Source organism: Frankliniella occidentalis, unplaced genomic scaffold (assembly GCF_000697945.3).
Source record: "Frankliniella occidentalis isolate FOCC.00 unplaced genomic scaffold, Focc_3.1 Scaffold79, whole genome shotgun sequence".
Classification (NCBI taxonomy): Eukaryota; Metazoa; Arthropoda; class Insecta; order Thysanoptera; family Thripidae; genus Frankliniella; species Frankliniella occidentalis.
In genome coordinates this window covers 1002617-1022437 of record NW_026267209.1, presented here as the reverse complement: position 1 = coordinate 1022437, position 19821 = coordinate 1002617, and the positions used below count along the sequence as shown (strand labels likewise).

Below are 19821 nucleotides of genomic sequence, written 5' to 3'. Positions count from 1 at the left end.
TTTCTAATTTTGCTCTTAATAAACATGTTAAAGTAATATAAAAATTCAAATCCATCTGTATCAATCCATTCAAAGTACCATATAGGAAATTCATAAAAAGACTTCTACAGTACCTGAATTTAATTCTCGGACAAGAGTTGACATTGCATTGGTGACAGAATCTGCTGCCACCAATAAATCATTTCGTAGGCTACGGTCTGCTCTTGTCAGTGATGCAGATGACCCTAATTTAAATAAACAAACAGAATGAAAGGTTTTAAAATTAAAAATAAACTAAAAGCTAATTTTTGCTGAAAATAACATTCCAAGAGTTGCTTTACCAGCATGAAAATTACTAAGAGCATTTGTTGAGTTGCCAAATGTTGCACGCATGTCACTTCCTAAAGATAACTCAGTTGCAGATCCCAGAAGTAGTTGTTGACTCCCAGGAGTGGGAGGGGCTGACCGACTGCTTGCACAACTGGTAAGGGTTCCAGGCAGAGACCCTGTAAGAGGTGGTGATTTTGTTGATCGAGGAGAAGAATTGGGAGTCGAGCGTGGAGAAGCCTGATGGTTCTGTTCCAAAAGAACAAAAACAATACAGGTTAGGGACTTATCAGAAAAATGAATAAGCAATAGGTACTACAGTATGACAAATTACACATTTGAACTCATAGTTTCCACAATCACTGTCAAACAGACACTTTACTCGAAGATTCTCAACTGGAGATGCACTTTACAGCTACTTCTTACTTCTTGGGCAATAATTGAGTTCATGTTATGTTTTGAACCTTCACATAACTTATTTTAAATTTGTGTAAACAATGCCTACTTTAACAACATAGTCCTGGCACTTAATAATTTGAATACAATGAAAGGAAAGGAGTAGTGTTGTGGCAGTGGCATGGTTGATGACCAGATCTACTTACTTCAATGCAAAAACATCAAACACTAACAGAAGAAAATAGTTGATACAGCAAACATTAAAAGATACAAAAGTGACCATAGCTATTATTATGTTTATTTCAACAAACAGTTTTACCATGGGGCAAAATTGCAACAGGTGGACTGGTAGATAGATAAAAAGAGCAACCTATAGGAAGTTTGGTACTTGCAACATAAATATCACAATTATCCTCTTTCAACTATCCTTAACAGACATTTGTTCAGTCTTTCATGCTAGTTTGAGAATACATATTACAAAATGAAAAAAAGTATACAATTGAACAATAAAAACAAACTTTAATAAGCCATCATTGAGCAAACAAAGAATAAATATCAAAGAGTGTCCATTAAAGGACCTTTAACAATTTGCATAAAAGCCTCATAAAGGTAAAGAAATTGTAATGTTTATAATAACAAAAATATAAGGAGACTATTGTACTGCTTTCATGCCATAATTTAAATTTGGAGAAAACAGAGTAACATTGGAATGGTGAGAACATTGTTAAGGTAATGTAGCTGTGTAAGACTACCCTTCTTGCCATGCCATGACCTCAGTATGACATCTAGACTGGATACCCATGTCATAACAAAAACTGTAGTTTCTTTTAGCCCTGCATCAATACTGGTGGATTGGTAATCACTTCCCACTCTTGCTCTTGATGATCCAAGGAGACAGGAAGATGCAATGATTTATTTTAAAACAATCAAAGGAAGAGATAAAAAAATACCACTTGTTTTGCACACATGAGATATGGGCTGAAAATACTGCATTCTTAATCATTTAGGTAACTCTTAACCACCCTCAACTAATCTTGCATTTACACCTTTAAAACAAAGTTAGCAAATGCAACAGAATAAAAATAACATTGAGACCCCACCCAACAAGAAAATCTTAATACCTAGCAGAATTCAAATACATTAAGGTACTCAATTACCCCTCAACAAAAAACAATGATTTGCATAGTAATAACCAATACGTAAAATTAAGTATGACGCAAATCTGCCTGCACTTAAAAAGTTAGTTCTGGACTGCTCTTACGTATTAATTTCCAAGCTCCTAGTCTGTATTGCTAGATGCAGGAAGGAGATAAATGTCCAGTAAGGAATGTCAAGACTCTACAAGCAAACCAAGAATATTTTATCAATAATATCTTATAGAGAAATAAGGCAAAATGCCTAGTATTGTCAAGAAGATAGAAGTAGAACAACACCCAATATGCAATCCATGAAGAGATGGATATTAGGTAATAAATTTGTGGCTCACTAGCAATCAAACACTACACCTAATACATTTTATTACAATATGAGGTTAACAAAGGCTCTAGCTTATTGACAACTAATGCTTTACATTTCCTCATGTAATGTCTCATGAAAAATAATGTTTATAGAAGAAAAATACATATAGTCAAACTTAATATGGGATTATTTTTCTTTTCTTTTTTTTTTGCTTCAAGCCATGCAAAAAGGCTTTGTCCTTTGTCCACTCTAATTTTCCTTTCTGCATGTTACCTTACTTTTTATCATTTTGGAAGTAAAACCAAAGAAACTGAACATGATTGTAGATAATCTAAGAAGTACCGCTGTTCATCAGACAATTAATTGAATTACAGAACATTGCAATGGGACAGATCAATAAAAATCAATGTTTCATCCTCTAGTAAGTAGTACTGGACTGGGCAAAAATTAAGAGGATTAATTACGTCATAGAAAGACATTCTAGCTAGTACCTGATAACATTTTATAGCATAAGCTCTCACCACCTCCTACATCAATTTCATCCATAAAGAGGGGCATAAGTGAGTACATTATTGAACCTTTCATATTCTTCTCTGCTTCTAAGCAAAGTAATAGTAAAGCTGTTGCTAATTACATTACCTATTACAAAACAAAACATTTCTTTAATGGATGTTGCGGAGTAAAAGGACTACAAATAAAATCAGATCGAGCAACAGGGACTGGCTGTAGGCCTACATGGACTGATTGTTGGTCTTCCTTCCTATAATGTGCCTTGATGGAAGTTGTCCATATCCCTGAGGCCCGATCTCGACCGTCAGTGTCTTTCTGGAGGAGGGCTGACAGATGAAGCCTGCAAAACAATCACCAAAATACAAATTGTCCTTCAAAAGAGTAAAAGAAAGTATACAGATTTTGATCATTGTCAGCTTCAACCTATTTTTATTTGTTTTTAATGAACTATTTTTTTTTTAATGACAATTGGCAACACAAACACCTTCACATTCACAGTTATGACAAATCACGCATCAGGCAAGTGTTGATTTCCCAAACCACAGTCCATTTTCCAACATCATGCTTTCTTGAAGTGCACTATCTAGCAGAGATCTACTCAGGCAGAAAGATTACTTAGTACTTACAGCAGATTGAAAGATGCCATTGAGCAAAGTAGAATAAAAATCCATTCTTCATTACAACATTACAACCCAAGCATAAAGACATAAAACAAATTGCAAACCTTTTGCTTAATCAATGTAGGTATTCTTCCACAAAATGGATACTGAAGAGCACACAAAATAGTGATCGCAACATTTATCAGAAAAATTTATAAAAAGTGTTCAGTGAAACTCTTAATAATAGATCACGAAACAAAATGACTCCTTGTAGAACTCAAATAACAGCACATAGGGCTTTGTACCCTGCCTTGAGAAACAAACATTGTCTTATAAATAGACCTGTCCAAATTTAAAACAACAGCTATGAACTTGATTATTCTAGATTATTAAGGATTTAAACAGGAGTTAAACATTTCTAAATTGGATATAAATGAAGGCACTTATTTGAAACTACACTTAAAATATGGCTTGAACTGTCATTATGCAAGAGCATTAAGAGCTGAGCCGGTAAAGCAGCTTTATGTGTACTGCGGTGCAATTGAACAAACAAAAACCAACAACCAAAACCACAGAAAGGAAAATAAAAAATAAAAATGTTCCTTCTTCACTTTCTCCTTTGGCACAATTTTTAGTGCAGGGATCAGGGAAATCTTCATGGGGAAAATATTAAGCCCAATGCCACCACCACCAAAAAACCAGCAAAACATTGAGACAGAAAAGTCAATCTAGAAGTGTAATCACACCCACAAATCACCAAATTGTTTTATTTCATTGTTTTTTGACATATTGTTACTTAAGGGGTTAGTTACTGAGTCATTTATTTTGAGGTCTTTCCTTTTTCATCAATTTAACTCTTTACTTTGCCCCCAAAATTAAGCTCTGGAATCAACTTTAATAAAACCAAACTACCATTAGAAAGCAGTATAATTTTGGTTTCAATAACATGTAGCACTCTACTGAAGACATCAAAACACAATAAGGTAATAAAGTCCACAAAGAGGAAGGTAACTGTACTGACCATATAGCGCAATTCAAGATTAACCATGTCAAAAAACTTATTAATTTTTTATGAAGAGTATTGTGAAATATATATGAAGCCAGCACTCACTTCTTCTTTATCAATCACAAGTGCTTAAAGCTTAGCTACTACACAGATATTTTCTTCTTACAAAGCAATGTATTTGAAACAAAATTGGAGGAAGAATTATGATAATGTTGTGAGTTAATAAATATACTTGCTTTGGAATAGTCATATATTGATTGTGCAAGAATATAATCACAACATTTGTGTGTGATATGACCACATAATTCAAGAATAGCAGGTGAGTTTAGTAGTAAAATCATTCTTAGACACCATACCCACCAAACCAGAGCTACGCATTCTACAATGAAAGTGGTAAAGCATCATTGAAGAAGACGAATCCCTTGAGAGACTACACAAGCAACATAATGTGACCAGACTTGAGATTGTCATTGACACAGATTTATTTTTCATTTTTTTCCCACTTACATAGAACCAAAAAGTTCCAAACTGTCTCAAGTCTGGTTTAAAATGTTCAAGAAAACAAGAAACTTACCTTAAGTAACTTCATGAGGCCTTCTAGCTGAACCATAAGCTGCCTCCTTGAGTCTTGTAGAGATGACAAATGTCCTTCAAGTTCATCTTTCCTTTGGCGCAATGCGCGAAGTTCAGACATTAAGGCAGGGTTATCTGCCGAAGATCCTTCAGAGCCCAGGGCAGCATTTTCCAAATCTTGTTGGATCCTTAAAATTAGGTCAACCCACTTTATCAAAACTAATCTAACCAGGGTTTAAAACACTTTTCTAATTTGGCCCTATACTTACTTTAGTCTCTTGATTTCACGCACTATTTCTTTATTTTTGGCTTCCAACTGAGCAATAAGTTCTCTCTGAACCCGAGAAGAGTCAAGGCTTAGGCTTCCTTCTGATGGAGCTCTCCCCTAAAAAAAGTTCAAAATAATTCGAATAAGTTTAATGATAAGAATAAATTACTAAATTCATAAAGAGCTAAGCAAATACTATGATCAGATGAGGACCCATTAAAAAACATAATTTAAAAAAATGTTGTACATACCCCAAGGTCAGGGATGTGCATTGAAGACCTTGATGAGTGCCTTGGCTGCGGAATAAAAGAATTAATTACATGAAAAAAATGTCTACATATTACAGAGAGGATATACAGGCTGGTCCACAGACCCCTTCCCTTTTGCTTAAACTGTACGCATGAATGCGGGCGGGCGGGCTTGCCTACCGTCCCGTCGCTCACCGTGGCGCCTTATGGCCCCGTGTGAGTATGCTACCAGGCCGCACGCTTGCATCCGGTACAGTATAGACAAAATAAAGGAAGGGGTCTGTGGACCACAATCACCAACATATTAGTAGGTAAGACAAATAATTTGGGGACACAGGTGAGTGGGCAAAGACAAATCAATAAAAAATTTGAAAATCACAGAACATGGAAGAAGCCTCAATTAATTTATTGTTGTTGTCAAGAGAAGACAAGACAAGACAAGAAGAGACAAAGTGAAGGTTTTACCTAGGCCTGTCAGATTGCTTACCACAGTGCGAGCTTCTGCTGCAAGTCTGGCAGCATAACGTGCAATTAGACGATGCTCATCATCATAGCGGGAGGAATCAAGACTAGAAGAGTATTTCCCCGGGCTGATGGTATAAAAAAAAGAAAGTTTTAAATTTATTGGACAATAAAAAGAGCACAGGACAATGAAATATGGTGGTAGATACCTTCTTGTTGTAGAGCGGCTATCCATAGAGCCAACATCAAACTGAGTACTCATGAAGGAGCTTTCAGGGAATCCATTGTGAGAGGGTAAAGGTGAAGGAGGACTGAAATTACAAGAAAAAATGTCACTTCTACAGTAACTAACAAATGTAAGTAGATGTGGAAAATGCTCATCACCACTTACACAATGTGGGAGAGGTTGAGAGTTTTCTCAGGTTCTTCTGGAAATCGTGGAATATTTGGGCGGCCTTTTTCTGGCACACACCGGAAGGACTTTCTCAAAGTGTGACCAATTTGTTTGCTTGGCGACTTCTGTAAGTACAAAATTACAAAATTAAATGACAGACAATTAACAAAGAAAGGGGTTCACTTTAAAAACAAGACAATAAAATAAAACTAACATATGAAGTGTATTCTTTCACTTCATGTTCATTGGTGTGTGAGCCAAATATACGACCACGCCAAAAGCAATCTTGACACATTTGAAAATTATGGCACTTTTGACAACGATAGCGGAAGCCAGAAAAGTTCTCTCTATGGCAAGCATCACATGTGATGGGATGAACCACTGAAAAACATATAGAAATAGTAATTACACATTAATTATTGAACTGGTATCAGAAGTAAAACCCTTGACCTACCACTTTCAACACCAGCCAGTCTGTGTAATAAGGGTAACCACACCAAGCAAGCTGGACCTGGATCAGACATCATGGTGTCCATAAAATCATTTACTGTCACTTTCTGACTCTGAAATAAATAATATAAAGACCTTAAAATTACATCATATCTTATCTATGAGATTGTCAAGTTATCCAAGTTATCCACCTAAACTTACCCCAACGAAAATTTTAGCTGATAAATCAGAAGAGTAGTGAAATGAAGGAGATTCAAAAACAGCTGCAGGAAGTGCTAAGACTTCACGAAGGTAATCTTCAAAACGCCAAATAACCAGCTGCCCATTTCCATCAGATATTTGGGAAAAAATATCTGGAACATCAAGAGTAATAAAGCAACTAAACATGAAGCTTGCTCATATCAGATTCTTACAAAAACATTAGATATAACACATACAGCGTAATTTATCCATAAGTTTGCCTGCACACATTGTTGCAAGAGCAACTTTGATTGAAAAAACACGAATTTTTCCAGTATTTTCTCTGTAAATAATAAAGGGAATTACTGAAAATTATTATTCCCAAATAGTATGAAACTGAGGTAATTCAATTAATTCATACTTACGCAGAGTATGCTGACAATAACCAATTGAGAAGAAGTCCTGAACTACTCTCAGCATGCACTTGCTGGGCAGGGGGAAGCCTTTTGTTCAGATTATGATACAAACTTGAGATGAGAGTTTCCAAACGAGAAACATTCACCTCCATTTGTGGTTCTAGGGTATTGAGACCATTCTCCCTGAAAGCTTCAATCACATTCCAAATGTCTACCTGATGTACTGCAAAAATTAAAACATATACATGCATTTTTCGAGAAAAACAAAATTACTTGTCACTGATACAACACAGTAAAATAAAGGTACTAACAATTTGCCTTCTTCTGAACAAATCGCAATTTGCAAGCAGTGCGATAGGAAGCAAACCTTATCATGTCAAGATTTTGGGCTCTCATTTCTGACAGGAGACGGTGATGCTCACTTCCTGATGCACCTTCTTCCCCCATGGTGGCTAAAAAATGACAGTTGCTGTAAAATCATTCCACACATTCAAGAAATGAGATAACTATTCCAACTGTCGCACTGTACCCTTTTCAAACAGTCCACAGTGAAAATTGTCGAACAAACAAAATCTTTTTTGACCAATCTGATGCACCTCTTCGCACGAGAGAAAAAGATATAAAATGAACTGCCGGCCTAAACCTGTCACTACACTTCTTAACCTCAAAGAGTCAAACAGCTGACACATGAACACAGTGTTCGAGTAGACTCAATTCAATAAAAGAACAAACTCTACAAACTACCCTCCCTCTAACTAATTGTTCGGATAACAGTAACCACCAAAACTAATTTTTTTACTGTATCAACGAAAGCTAGAAGATCAATAACAGTAATACCTTCTTGGACTCAATCTTCAGTTGCAGTTAACACTGACGAATTGAAACTTACCAACTGCTTCTTCTTCTTTAAATTTACTGAAACGTAATTATTCGATGCACAACTTGGCCACTTTTAAAATTATTTTTCCACCAGAAAACTACGAAAGCTTTCATAGAAAAACTCCTGTCTGCTTGGCCAACAACATACACAACTCATTATTCGCACCGCAATTTTCATTAGGGAAAGACATTTGAAGTCATACTTCAACATGAATAAATTAGAACCTAGCAATCAATCGCAATTTGGCAATGTTCTATTTTTGAATTTAAAAGAAAATAACGACTCGAACCGTCACTAAATGAAGCGTAACTATAAGTGTCAGCAGGCTGAGACTTCTGATCTGTCTGTAACCAGCATGGCGTTCTAGGCAGCAAAAAACACAGCAGACAGCAGCGCCATCAAAATTTGAAAACAAACACATATGTAATCTAGGTTAAGGTACAAAAATATAGTATCTTATAAAATCTATTTCCATTATGTCACTTCTTAAAGGATTAGTTAGTTGTCGTATAATCCCTCCTTGTTCAACGCGATATCACTGTTTAATCTTGAAGTGTAACAAACATGAAGGCAAAAACAAAAATTATTATATGCGTGTACTACATGAAACTCCACTTGCCCCTGTCGGTGATACGTTCGTCAAAGTTACTGGAAATGGCTCTTTGAATGTTTCAAAATCGATTCTCTTGCGTTTTATGAACGAAAGGTAAGATTCGGAGGTTAACTTGTGTGAGCGTCATATTTGCCCTGTAAACGTAACCTTTGTACCATATTTGCTTGCGCATTATGGTTAAAGATATTGTGACTTCTGATCCCGTTTTAGGATATTTTTCAACTGTGGTCAGTCTGGTGAGAGCACATTTAAAGGAACTCTAAACCATGTATTTGTGACACATTTGGACTGGATAAAGATAGGCGGAATCATAAGTCTGATTTACAAAGCCTCTAGCTCGAAACTTGAAGAAGTTACATTCTACGGACCACCTGGATTGGTGAGCAGGATCTAATTTCTTAATTTATGATGATCGATTTTCTTTTTGTATCAGACATTCACATTGGTTAAATTAACCAATCATTTCAGGATGTATTTATTCGAGCATTGGAGAATTTTTTAAGACTTGACAATTTTAAGGTAAAGGTCTTTGAGAGCTCTGCCTTTGAAAGTGATCTACTGCAAGTGAAAACTGTGCCATTAAGTCTTAAGGATGGGGTGTCTCACAAATCATGTGATGTGGACAAGTCATGGTTTAGAAAAAAATTTACGTACAAACCAGTAGTACAAGAAGAATCTCTATTAGGTAAGTAATTTTTTTGCAATAAAGCTTTTTCTTATGCATTAAAAAAATAAACATAGTTAAATTGAAATGCCACTTTATCTTTTAGACAGGGTACCACAAAATTACATTGATTTAAACACAGCTCATAGCTATATCATTAAATTTGTTTCAAAAAATGCCTGGGTGCTTTCGGAATGTGTGAAAAGAGGTGTGAAGCCTGGAGAAAATATGCAGAAACTCTGGAGAGGAGAAAGTGTTGTTCTTGAGGATGGTTCAATTGTTACACCAGAAGATGTAATTAAGAGCGATAATTTTCCTAATGTGATAGGTGAGATACCAGTTATTAACATTAAATCTTGTCGTAATGCCCCTACAATATCGTTGGATTTCTTCCAGTTTTGGATGTTCCAAGTGAGGGATTCATAGAGGATCTAATGCAGAAAGAAGAGTATAAGGAATTTTTCTCGTCAACAAAACAAAAACAAAATTCATGTTTAGTGGTACATTTTTCACCAGTAAATGTTATGAAGGATGAAAGGTAAACATTTTAGTTTTTGGATTGAAGAACAAATTTGTTAGTTATTCATTTCATGGTAATGTTTCAGGTACATATCTTGGATGCAATGTTTTCCTCCAACTACCAAACATTTGATAGTTAATGAAAGTAATTTGTGGCAAACACCTGAAAGAGTCCTTAATAGACAAGAAATTTGTAGACTCATTAGTCCTGAGTTTTTTCCACAGTTAATCTCAAATGTCATACGAACTCCTAATCATCCCTCTCATTACACGGTACGGGAGGTCTTAGAAGCTGATGAGCCAGCCTCTTATGTGCCTGATAAAAATTCTGAAAGATGGCTACAGGAATGGAAAAATATTCCAAAAGAAGTTCAGATATTAGAATCATGGCCAGGAACTACTATAAACTTAAGATCTTTACTTCCAGTTAGGTATGTATAAAAATATTTGAATCATTCTTCGTACCCTCTAAAAGAGTTACTGACTACTTTTATTTGAACCCCAAGGTCATTCCAACCATTCATGGTTTCTGAAGACCCTATCAAAAGCAGGAAGCTCTTTAACATCTGTTCAAAGACATCTCCAAAAAACCCAAAGATAACATTTTTAGGTACAGGTTCACAGGGTAACTCAGCTTATCGCAACTCATCGGGAATACTGCTTGAAATGAGGTTTGTCAATTTGCATGGAATGTTCTTTCCCTTTGGTAAAAATATATTCTACTACATCAATTTCTAAAAACACCTTTTTCAGTTCTGACTGTTCAATTATGCTAGATTGTGGTGATGGAATGATGCATCAACTTTCATGTTTAAATGGCACATCACAAAGAGAGAAAGTCCTTTCTTCACTTAAGTGTATTTTTGTATCTCATACACATGCTGACCATCATGCCGGCATAATTGGTCTCCTGCTTGAAATAAGAAAAAACAACATTTCAAAAGGGAGAAAAAACAAATTAATAATACTTGTTCCACCAGTCTTCGTAAGTTGGCTTGAAACTTACCATCACAAGTTTCAGCCAATTCTGGATGATGTCATCCTCATTAATCTCTCAGACATGGTAGGTTCATTTTTTTTAAATCAAGTTTTATTAGTTTATTAAGATGGATATTTAATACACTAGTAATGAACTTTATCACATTCTGAACAAAGGTGACCTTGAGACACAGTGATGAAGAATTCAATTCTCTGTTCCGTAAACATTTGGGGATGAAGAAAGTATTGGTCTGTTATGCTAAACATTCCGCATTTTCCTACTGCATCTGTTTTGAGCACAGTTCTGGTTGGAAAATTAGTTACTCTGGAGACACTCAAATGAACAGAAACTTTGTGGATATAGGTACAGAGGACTTGCAGTTATTTCTCTTTACTATCTATCATTTCAATGTTCATATTAATAGATTTCCTCTGGAATTTCTAGGAGAAAGAAGTGATCTGTTAATTCATGAGGCAACATTTGGAACTGGATTAGACTTAATGGCAAAACAAGCTAGACACAGCACAACTAAAGATGCCATTGCTGTAGGAAAAATGATGGGTGCTAAACAAATAATTCTGACACATTTTAGCAAACGATACCCTGCAATCCCATGTATTCAAAATATAGAACACACAAGCAATGTCAGTGTAGCATTTGATTTTCTGCAGGTATGTTAAATATTTTGAAGATATTGAGTGATAGTCATTAAATCACCTAATATCCACAAATTTCTAATTTAATGTTGAGTCTGAGTTTAATTTTCTTTATAGTGTCATCTCAGTGATTTTCATCATCTACCAAAACTAAATGATTGTTACAAAAAGGTATTTGCCTCTTTCGAGGCAGAGAACATAGAGGAGCATAATAGGCTTTTAACAAGAGAGTCACTATTATCAGAAATGACCAAAACAAGAGGACCTTATAGTAAAGAAGAACTTCAATAAATAAAATACTACAGAAAAACAAATTGACTTCTCATTAATAACCTTGCAGAGTTCTGCCTTATCATACGTTATATTGGTTTCTTGAAATTCTATTACATCACAGCCATTATAACAGTTCTTTTGAAGCTGAAATCTTCAGTCTATACAAGAAGACACATTTTATTCAACTAAAATGGTCACTACGGAGAAAACATTTTTAGATAATAAATACTTGCGGCTTAGTTTTGGTCTCCTCACAATTTAGTTGGAGTATTTGTAAAATCAATCTACTGCAAAAAGCTAGACACAAATCTGAAAAGGGAAACTTAATATTTTTAGGTAAAACTAGGATGAGGGGGATGTACAGATGAGCAGTATATGATAAAAATTACAATATCACAGTCAAATCTACTTATCTCAATCAAGAAATGCTTGTTATCTGGCTTCGTATCACCCATCCTGAAAGAACAGTGAGAATCCTACCTTGAAAAAAGCCGATTTATGGCACAAATTACTGATAAACTTATTTGTGCCCTAATAATTATTTTAAAAAATGCTAATAAAGTTCATTACTCTGATCATTATATAAATTCTATTCCTTCATATTTTATATCAGCTATTTTGGTCTCTGGAAACAAAATCTTGCCTTTAATATCAAAAACCATGATATAAGTTGCCGATCCTTGCGGCGTTTCCTCTGATTTGAGAGCAACAATTACATCATCCTCAGTCCCAGGAATGAATTTAAAGCTTGAAAATCCGTGGGTTCTGATAGCTTCTCCAACACTAACAACCTGAAAACCAAATCAAGGAATATCATTATTCGTCTCTAAAAAAGTGGGAAAAGAAATTTCATTGAGTAATTGAGAAATTAACTCACATCAATATTGGAGAAATTTTCATCTGTTGTAAGTAAAAGATTTGTTCCATGATATGGGTCTTTATCTTCATGGTAAATTTCTTTAGACATTTTCCGAGGAAGGAAGAACCATTTTTTATGTATATTACTCCATACTGCAGACTCATGTATCATGTATCCTTAAATAAATATATACAGGTAACTGAATTTGGTTCAACAGTTACAAATAATTTAGAAGATCTCAAATTGATCCTTAATGAAGGTGTACCCACCAGGAAATTCAATACCAACTGATCTTCTGAGCTTTTCATAGTTAGTCTTCCAATCATGATGAGAGACTTGCCCAGTAGGATGGATTTGCTTGATCCACATTGGGTCAAAGTCTACCAACTCCCCAGTGGATGTTGTCCATTCTTTACCTAGCCCACCAACATATAGTTTGTTGTCTTTAACAGCTGCCCATTCGGATTTAAATCCTTTAACTCTGCGCCCATCACCATTAGTAAGCAGCACCCACGGAATGGCTTTAGTTCCATCAATTTCATAAACTATTCCAGTTCGATCATCAGGTGCATACAACTTTCCATTAAATACAATCAGCTCTGACAGTTCCATCCCTCGCTTGCCTTGCCCAAGAGTACTTGTCAGCCGTGTTGGTTCTGAAGCATCCCATTTAAAACTTGCAGAGCCATGAACACGGTCCCAAGTTAAGTGACCTTTCTTGAAATAACTAACCCACGTACTTGATTCTGAAGTACTTTTAGAATCTGTATCCAGATCGCTGATAACACCTATTCTATATGTTATCCCAAAAGCTGACCTGACAGGTGGAGTTAGTGGGTAAGTTGCATTGTAAGAATCAATTACAGATTTAGGAGTTATGACATTGCTTAAGGGAAGCATATCGTAATGCTCAGAATAGAGGTAAGATCTATGGCTTCTGCTAGGCGGAGACATTGCATACCACACAATTAAAACAAATAATCCAACAGCTGCTATGAGGCATACAAAGTGGGTTTGGATTCTCAATGTACTATTACCAACTCGATACATTGGTGGAGTAGTGAGCGCCTGGCGCCAATCACGGAGAGACATCTCTTTCAATGGAGGGATTCTTTCCCTCAAAAGTTCATTACCTAACATAACAAATATACTCTACAATAATAAAACTAAATCATAACCTAAGTTTGTGAGATGGCAGGGATGGCAGCGAGGGGGAGGGGAAGGGAAAGGAGGGGGAGACGTTCGGCCGACAGGCCAGGCAACCGCTGAATAAAGAACGATGCCAGAATTTTCCAAAATAATGCCAGAGATTAGGGCGTATTTTGATGGTTCACTACTGCAAGAGGCCATAATCCTGAACTAAACTGTGTTAACTACTCGAAAAAATATAATTTTTGTTTTGGTAGATAAAAACAAAACGCAATAATGTGAAATCTAAACATCTCCCAGTCTTCGCTCTGCTCAACTTTTACATTTATCTTGTGTATAGTCTTCGGATAAATCACAATGTTTTGCAGGTTGCAATCGTGTTGAATTACGTTTGAGGGCAGAAAAATATCACGGTAGATCTTTCCATTTTTTTTTAATAGTTTTACCTAACTTATGTACAAAAATAACAGCATATAACAATATGCAGGCTTAATTAAGTATGGACACAATAGTGGTAGAAAAAATAACCAAGATTTCCATGGTCCAATCGAAATGAAGGAATTATTTTAAATAAGGAACATTTCATGAAAACAAGGCAATTTGAATAACAGATATTTACAATGATTACAAAGGAAACCTGAGAATAAACAACAAACACAGGATTAAAACGAGTGGGAGGTAACTATGTCCCTTATTTTATATAGAGGAGAAACAAAAATTACAGTTAAAAATTAGGACCTAACTGAACTTTTATCATTTAGACTTCACTCTGCAGACAGATCTTTGCTAGCAACTTGGCAACAGTATGCAGTAGTCTAGTCCCATTTAGATTTGGAAAAAAAACCAGAGCAGTATTTGGTGCAATCGTGTAATTTTTAACATATGAATCTTTAATCCTTTGAATGAACATGTTAGCATGCGGTTGCCAAATTGTTTTTGAGATCTAGGTGCAAAGGTTTACATGACACTAATCCATCAAGCAACAAATACAACATGTAGATTTACATATATATGCTAAAGCTTATGGAGTCATTAGCTAGCACATAATCAAATCAATAAATACTGGTACTTTTCATTTAGTCGAGGAAATAGGTAAGACTCATTTGCTGAAGCTCTGACAACTTGTACTTGAGCAAAAACCGGCAACTATCTCAGTTTGAAAAATAGAAGGGCTAACAACTAGTATAATCAAGAGCACACAAAAGTGAAAGTGGCCTGAGAATAGAAATCATTAAGGTTGAATTCCAGCACAAATTGAAATTTTATAGATTCAAAAGTTACGCTATTTTCCAGGCAAAAGTTACTTTAAGAAATAAATGAACACAAAATCTAAGCTCCTAAAATTGAAATGGTCGAAACCTTTTTCCAGAACAGGTGACAAAATTTACTTTCCACTTGTTTAAGTTTAGCACCTGGTGGTCCCATGTTTAATTTAAGAATCTGAGAACAGCCATACTAACTTGCATTTCCTAATTTCCGTCTGCTTAGCAAGCAGATTCTGTTGGTAAATCTAGCTATGTTTTGCCGAGACTTGTAGTAGACTGCTTAATTAATTCACGAAAGATTGTCACAAGGATGGGAGTTTATCAAACAGTGCGCTTAAGATTTAGAAGGGGAAATTGGGGGGCAAAGGGGAGGGGGGATGAATTCCAATACCTCCTACAATGTTTCTATTTATATACCTTACAAGTACTCCCCTTCTAGTGGGCAATGATAGCTGAAATGTTCGTGGTAAAAATAAAAGCAAGTCTCGACAGAATATTACATCAAAACTCTCCTACTACAGCCACTTGAAGTAACGGTAGATGCACATCTATGGATATTTTCAGAGGTTCCCACAATGCTCCTCATAAAAACCACTATTTTTTAATTTTATTGTTTCTTAAAAAGGCAACGTAAAAATTAGAATTTCAATATTGATCAAATTAAGAATGGAGTAAAGTTTTACAAATTGTCTAGTCAGAGAGCATCTAAATATATATATAAAAAAAAGTCTCTCATGAAAACAATGCAAATAGATATGTTTTTATTAAAACAGATATGTTAAACTCTGATTGGAAAGAGCATAAGATGTGAAATCAATCATAAGATTAAAAAGATTGATAAGCTTATGAAACAACTTAAAAAAAAAAAAAAAAAACACACACAAAAAAACAAAGATGGGTTTAAAATATTTCAAAAATATACAAAAGTATTCTTAGATCCTTTCTGTAAAACATTCACTAGATGCTCTTCCAAATACGGAAATTGAGTTCAAATTTATAACATAGCCCTAATTTAAATACAAATAGAAAGTTAACAGTCAACAAAACAACAAACCTATTGGGTCTTGCGAGTTTCTCTACTGACTCCGTTTGATGATACATATCCATTACTGGTGCCATTTGAGTAGCAACTCGAATATGGTTTGATATAAGCACTTTCATAATCACTATGAGGAACAGCTTTCCCATTGGCACGGTTGGCATTACCATCAGTGGTGTCATCAAGAACCGGCTGCAACAAGTAACAGTATATGAAGCATTGGAATCAAAGTCTTAGGTTCAATAAAACTCAAAAATAAAAAAGTAGCATACCATGCAGGCTCCACCGTTTTGTGAGGATTTCTTTAACTTGCCAGTCTTTGCCAGATAATTAGATTTGTAGTAGTCAGAGAATAGGAAAAGGAAAAGGATGCCATGGAGACCAATCCAAACCATAAAGCTCTTAGGGTAGTCACATTCAGTGAACAAAAGTTGGAATTGATGGGTCATTATCATCACAAATTGAACCTGAAAAGGAGATAGATATTTTAATCTTTAAGTAACTTCATTTACCACTTTAAAAGTGAATGATCCCATTATTTATGTAGAACTACCATTTGCATGGAGGTAAGGTATTTCTTCCACCAGATGAATCTACGGTATTCAGGCCCCAATGCTGCTACCATGTAGTAGAAGTACATCACAATGTGCACAAAGGTGTTGAGAAGAGCAAAGAAGGTACTATGGCCACCTAACATTTTGAAAGAAACATATTGCTATTAAATTTTTAGAACTAATAAACTTTTGTAGTAGAAAAATAAATTACTAATTACCTGGGGCAAACTTGAGGCCCATCCAAACTGAGAAGGGCATAACACCATGATGAATCACATGAAGATATGACACATGCTCATTCTTTTTGCGCAGCACAAAGAACAGCTGTTGAAATGAGACATTAAATTAGCAAGATGTCGAAAAGTTGAATATAGAGCAAAACTACTATACTTACAGTGTCAAAGAATTCAGTGAACTTTGAGAAATAGTACCACCAACAAGTGTTAGCCATCTGCAAATTAATGAAAACAAATTAGAAGATGCAATTCAAACATATGTATAGCATGAGAGTAGTAAATAGTATTACTCACTCTAAGGGCTATGGGGCTGTAGGAGTAGTCCACAGGTTGGCAGCGGAAGCTGTATTCACCGGCCCAGCCACTCATTAAATACTGAAAAAATAAATACATTTATTAAATATTTATCCCTCTTGGACACTATTGATTGATCCCTCTTGAGTAATGTGGGTACAACGTTATTACACCAACTTCCTGCTCTGAACAGAGCTCTGAGTACAATGCAAAATCTAAGTCTAGGGCAGCGTTGGCACTGAGCTTCCCTTGCCTCATATTGAGGCACACTCCCTCATTTTAATATAATAAAAAGAAACAGTAGTAACAGAAATTTTGTTTTCAGCTACTCCTCTTGAATCTCGACTTGAACGTATTTCTTAAAGAAAAAAAAAGCCATAGTATGAGTTTGGCAAATAGCGTGTAGCCGCGCCCATGTTTGGGGTCGAATTAACAACTCTGCGTTTAGTGCGTGACCATGGGGCGGAGCGTGGCGGTACGTGGCGCGACGCGACAAGATAGACGGTCAGCAAGGGAAGCCCCACCCAGGGCCGCGCGCGCCGCGCCCCGAGCCACATGCGCTATGCGGGGAAGGGGGTGTGTGGGGGGGGGGGTCTCCAGCCCGGGACCAGGACGCCCATCCCCTCCGGCAAGGCCACGTCCAGAGGCGCGAGGCCCGCTGTCGGGGCCGTGACTTGCAGCACAATGTCGCGACAGTGTCGCCGCGGCCGCCGCGCCCCAGGCACACACCCGCGGACCCGCCCCTCACGCACTCGCGCAGGGCCCCTCCACGGACCACTTCCTGTAGGGCATTCGCCAACCACTAAGGTATCGTCCGGAAAGTACGTCCGCTTCTCCATATATTTATTCGGCAAACTGCGGGAGCTCGGCGCCTGCGAGGCTCGGGGTCGGCCGCCCCGCAGTGCAGGCATGCACTGCAGGCAAGATGTTGCCTACCTGGCAGGCGCTACGAGAGCTCGCATAGGCTGAACTTGGCAGGTTGGTCACGACGAATGATCTCTAATACGCCCCCTGACGTCAGCAAGAATCAAAACAGTTGCATCGGGATGTTGTGGAAGCAAAGGTATACCACCCCGCCCGATCTGAGATTGGCAAGTCAAGTCCCATACAGCGTCGATGTCCGTTTCCTCAGGGCTCGGCGGGGGCTCGGTCAGTGGCAATGTCAACACTTTCACCGCTCACACGCTTGTTCCGGACGTACGTCTGGGCATGTTTCACAACGCCACCGCCACCACGATGCCCTGCCACACGAGCCGCCACCCCTCCCCCCAAACTCGCCCGTCTTGCACTTGCGAAATGCTGCACCTTGCCGGCGTGTACTACTGACTCGCAGGTCCGATCCATAACGCATGTGCGCGCGGGTCCCTGCGACCCACTCACCCACTCCAACCCGACCACGGCACAGTGGCGCGCAAGTGCAAACGGCAGGGCGGCCGCAAAGCTGCGCCAAGCCCACGGCATGAACCAAAAGACGTCCAGCTGCTCATGCGGCTGCCTCAGCAAGTGTGGTGGTGGTGGCGTGGTGGTGGTGGCGTGGTGGTGGTGGCGTGGTGGTGGTGGCGTGGTGGTGGTGGCGTGGTGGTGCTAGGCTCGACCGCTTTCAGGAACTCCGCCAGCACGATAAAGTCTCTGCCCTACAGGACACTCCCGCGCACACATCGTGAGGCGTACTTCAATGACCCGCAGTGTACTAGCTGGTACCACAGCGGCGGGTGGTGGTGGAAGGGGGGGGGGAGCACCGACCCGACCTCCCCCTTCCCCCTGACCACCATCGGCGCCAACCAGAGCCCCTGCAGCGGGTGGGCAGCGGGTGGGCATCAGATGCCGAACTCGGCGTCAACCCCACACCCTTTACCGCCCCAGGGACTCGGTGCTGTTGCCTTCCCCGCCCGGGGAAAGGGGCAGAGGAGGGGTGCCCGAGCGGCACAAGCCCTACACGCAGCCATGAGGAAGTCATGGGCACTGGCGGCGGCTGGGCGGCACTGGCGCCGGTCTGGGCTTCTCGCCAAGCCTCAAGGACGACGTCGGGGCTCCACCAGGGGGTGGGGGGCGGCGGCAGTCGCCCCACAGGCCAACGCACCCCCGGCGCGGCCGCGCGGAGGAATGCCCGCGTCGCAGCGTTGTGTGTCAGAGGGTTGGTGTGTTGGGCTGGTGGAACTGTTGTCCGCGGTGCCCTGCGCATCAGTATCTGAAGGTCCCCATGAATATTCGACGACGCCGAGAGGAACACGACCCCCCCGTGACCCGCCCGCAGTGAGCTTCCTACCCCCCCCCCCCTCTCCGCGCCGGCCACACGCGTGGGAGGGACACGGCTGACGAGGGCAGGACTCGGGCGGCTCGGGTGCCACCGTGGGGCAGGCGCTGATTGCACACGGAGCCCCACTTACGCAATGCACCCCCTCCCCCTCCTCACCCAGGACACCGCCGTGTCCGCACGAGCAGCGACAGGCGTCCAAGAACACACCTCGACATGTAGGCGGCCAGGCCAGGAGCAGGTCGAACATGTAGTCCGGCCAGCACTCAACACACACGCACCGGCAAAGTGGCACTAAGTAAAGTTGGGAGGTTGGGGTGG

The 19821-nt window shown here is 38.7% G+C and overlaps 4 protein-coding genes and 1 long non-coding RNA gene across 12 annotated transcripts in view; 1 reads left to right on the top strand and 4 right to left on the bottom strand.

Annotated features, from left to right (window-relative positions):
• Positions 1-75: 75 nt before the first annotated feature.
• On the bottom strand, positions 76-8370 carry LOC113209188 (dystrobrevin beta). Of its 5 annotated transcripts, none has more exons than XM_052268962.1 (15): positions 8104-8370; positions 7578-7718; positions 7276-7489; positions 7108-7193; positions 6872-7023; positions 6675-6783; positions 6435-6601; positions 6218-6345; positions 6036-6137; positions 5852-5954; positions 5368-5412; positions 5118-5233; positions 4850-5036; positions 321-555; positions 76-224 (listed from the first exon to the last, which is right to left on the bottom strand). In XM_052268962.1, the coding sequence occupies exons 2-15, from the start codon at positions 7711-7713 to the stop codon at positions 91-93; spliced, it is 1914 nt and encodes a 637-aa protein (XP_052124922.1). In that variant the 5' UTR covers positions 7714-7718; positions 8104-8370; the 3' UTR covers positions 76-90. The 5 variants fall into 5 exon arrangements, with proteins under 5 accessions (XP_052124922.1, XP_026282379.1, XP_026282378.1 ...); XM_026426594.2 differs by having other exon boundaries at positions 7578-7735; positions 8156-8370; XM_026426593.2 differs by having other exon boundaries at positions 8156-8370.
• A 130-nt stretch (positions 8371-8500) lies between these two features.
• On the top strand, positions 8501-11891 carry LOC113209187 (ribonuclease Z, mitochondrial). Its single transcript, XM_026426592.2, has 11 exons — positions 8501-8852; positions 8970-9138; positions 9228-9444; positions 9530-9751; positions 9820-9961; positions 10029-10373; positions 10449-10613; positions 10696-11005; positions 11098-11284; positions 11366-11592; positions 11695-11891. Exons 1-11 carry the CDS (start codon positions 8623-8625, stop codon positions 11866-11868), a joined length of 2388 nt encoding a protein of 795 aa, XP_026282377.1. The 5' UTR covers positions 8501-8622; the 3' UTR covers positions 11869-11891.
• On the bottom strand, positions 10636-11100 carry LOC113209193 (uncharacterized). Of its 2 annotated transcripts, none has more exons than XR_003303561.2 (2): positions 10949-11100; positions 10636-10855 (listed from the first exon to the last, which is right to left on the bottom strand). It is a non-coding gene; the product is annotated as an uncharacterized LOC113209193 (long non-coding RNA). The 2 variants fall into 2 exon arrangements; XR_003303560.2 differs by having other exon boundaries at positions 10636-10852.
• A 118-nt stretch (positions 11892-12009) lies between the features above and the next one.
• On the bottom strand, positions 12010-13958 carry LOC113209190 (soluble calcium-activated nucleotidase 1). Of its 2 annotated transcripts, XM_052268964.1 has the most exons (4): positions 12979-13958; positions 12728-12885; positions 12567-12641; positions 12010-12475 (listed from the first exon to the last, which is right to left on the bottom strand). In XM_052268964.1, exons 1-4 carry the CDS (start codon positions 13847-13849, stop codon positions 12464-12466), a joined length of 1116 nt encoding a protein of 371 aa, XP_052124924.1. In that variant the 5' UTR covers positions 13850-13958; the 3' UTR covers positions 12010-12463. The 2 variants fall into 2 exon arrangements, with proteins under 2 accessions (XP_052124924.1, XP_026282381.1); XM_026426596.2 differs by having other exon boundaries at positions 12010-12641; positions 12979-13957.
• A 316-nt stretch (positions 13959-14274) lies between these two features.
• The window catches only part of LOC113209163 (elongation of very long chain fatty acids protein AAEL008004), a 36447-nt gene continuing 30900 nt past the window's right edge, over positions 14275-19821 (bottom strand). For both annotated transcript variants that reach the window (XM_052268965.1, XM_026426554.2), the window contains exons 4-9: positions 17247-17327; positions 17111-17167; positions 16935-17040; positions 16716-16852; positions 16435-16629; positions 14275-16354 (exon numbers count right to left, since the gene is read on the bottom strand). In XM_052268965.1, coding sequence (XP_052124925.1) covers positions 16178-16354; positions 16435-16629; positions 16716-16852; positions 16935-17040; positions 17111-17167; positions 17247-17327 — 753 coding nt within the window. In that variant the 3' untranslated portion in view covers positions 14275-16177. The remainder of the gene's footprint in view (positions 16355-16434; positions 16630-16715; positions 16853-16934; positions 17041-17110; positions 17168-17246; positions 17328-19821) is intronic.

Coding starts and splice junctions, on each gene's coding strand:
- LOC113209188 (XM_052268962.1), bottom strand. CDS start 7,713: ATGGGGGAAGAAGGTGCATCAGGAAGTGAGCATCACCGTCTCCTGTCA. Junction 6,784..6,871: donor CAGCTAAAATTTTCGTTGGG/GTAAGTTTAGGT, acceptor TATTTATTTCAG/AGTCAGAAAGTGACAGTAAA. Junction 5,955..6,035: donor AGCCGCTCTACAACAAGAAG/GTATCTACCACC, acceptor TTATACCATCAG/CCCGGGGAAATACTCTTCTA.
- LOC113209187 (XM_026426592.2), top strand. CDS start 8,623: ATGTCACTTCTTAAAGGATTAGTTAGTTGTCGTATAATCCCTCCTTGT. Junction 9,962..10,028: donor AATGTTATGAAGGATGAAAG/GTAAACATTTTA, acceptor GTAATGTTTCAG/GTACATATCTTGGATGCAAT. Junction 10,614..10,695: donor GGAATACTGCTTGAAATGAG/GTTTGTCAATTT, acceptor CACCTTTTTCAG/TTCTGACTGTTCAATTATGC.
- LOC113209190 (XM_026426596.2), bottom strand. CDS start 13,849: ATGTTAGGTAATGAACTTTTGAGGGAAAGAATCCCTCCATTGAAAGAG. Junction 12,886..12,978: donor AGTTGGTATTGAATTTCCTG/GTGGGTACACCT, acceptor TATTTATTTAAG/GATACATGATACATGAGTCT. Junction 12,642..12,727: donor AAAATTTCTCCAATATTGAT/GTGAGTTAATTT, acceptor TTTGGTTTTCAG/GTTGTTAGTGTTGGAGAAGC.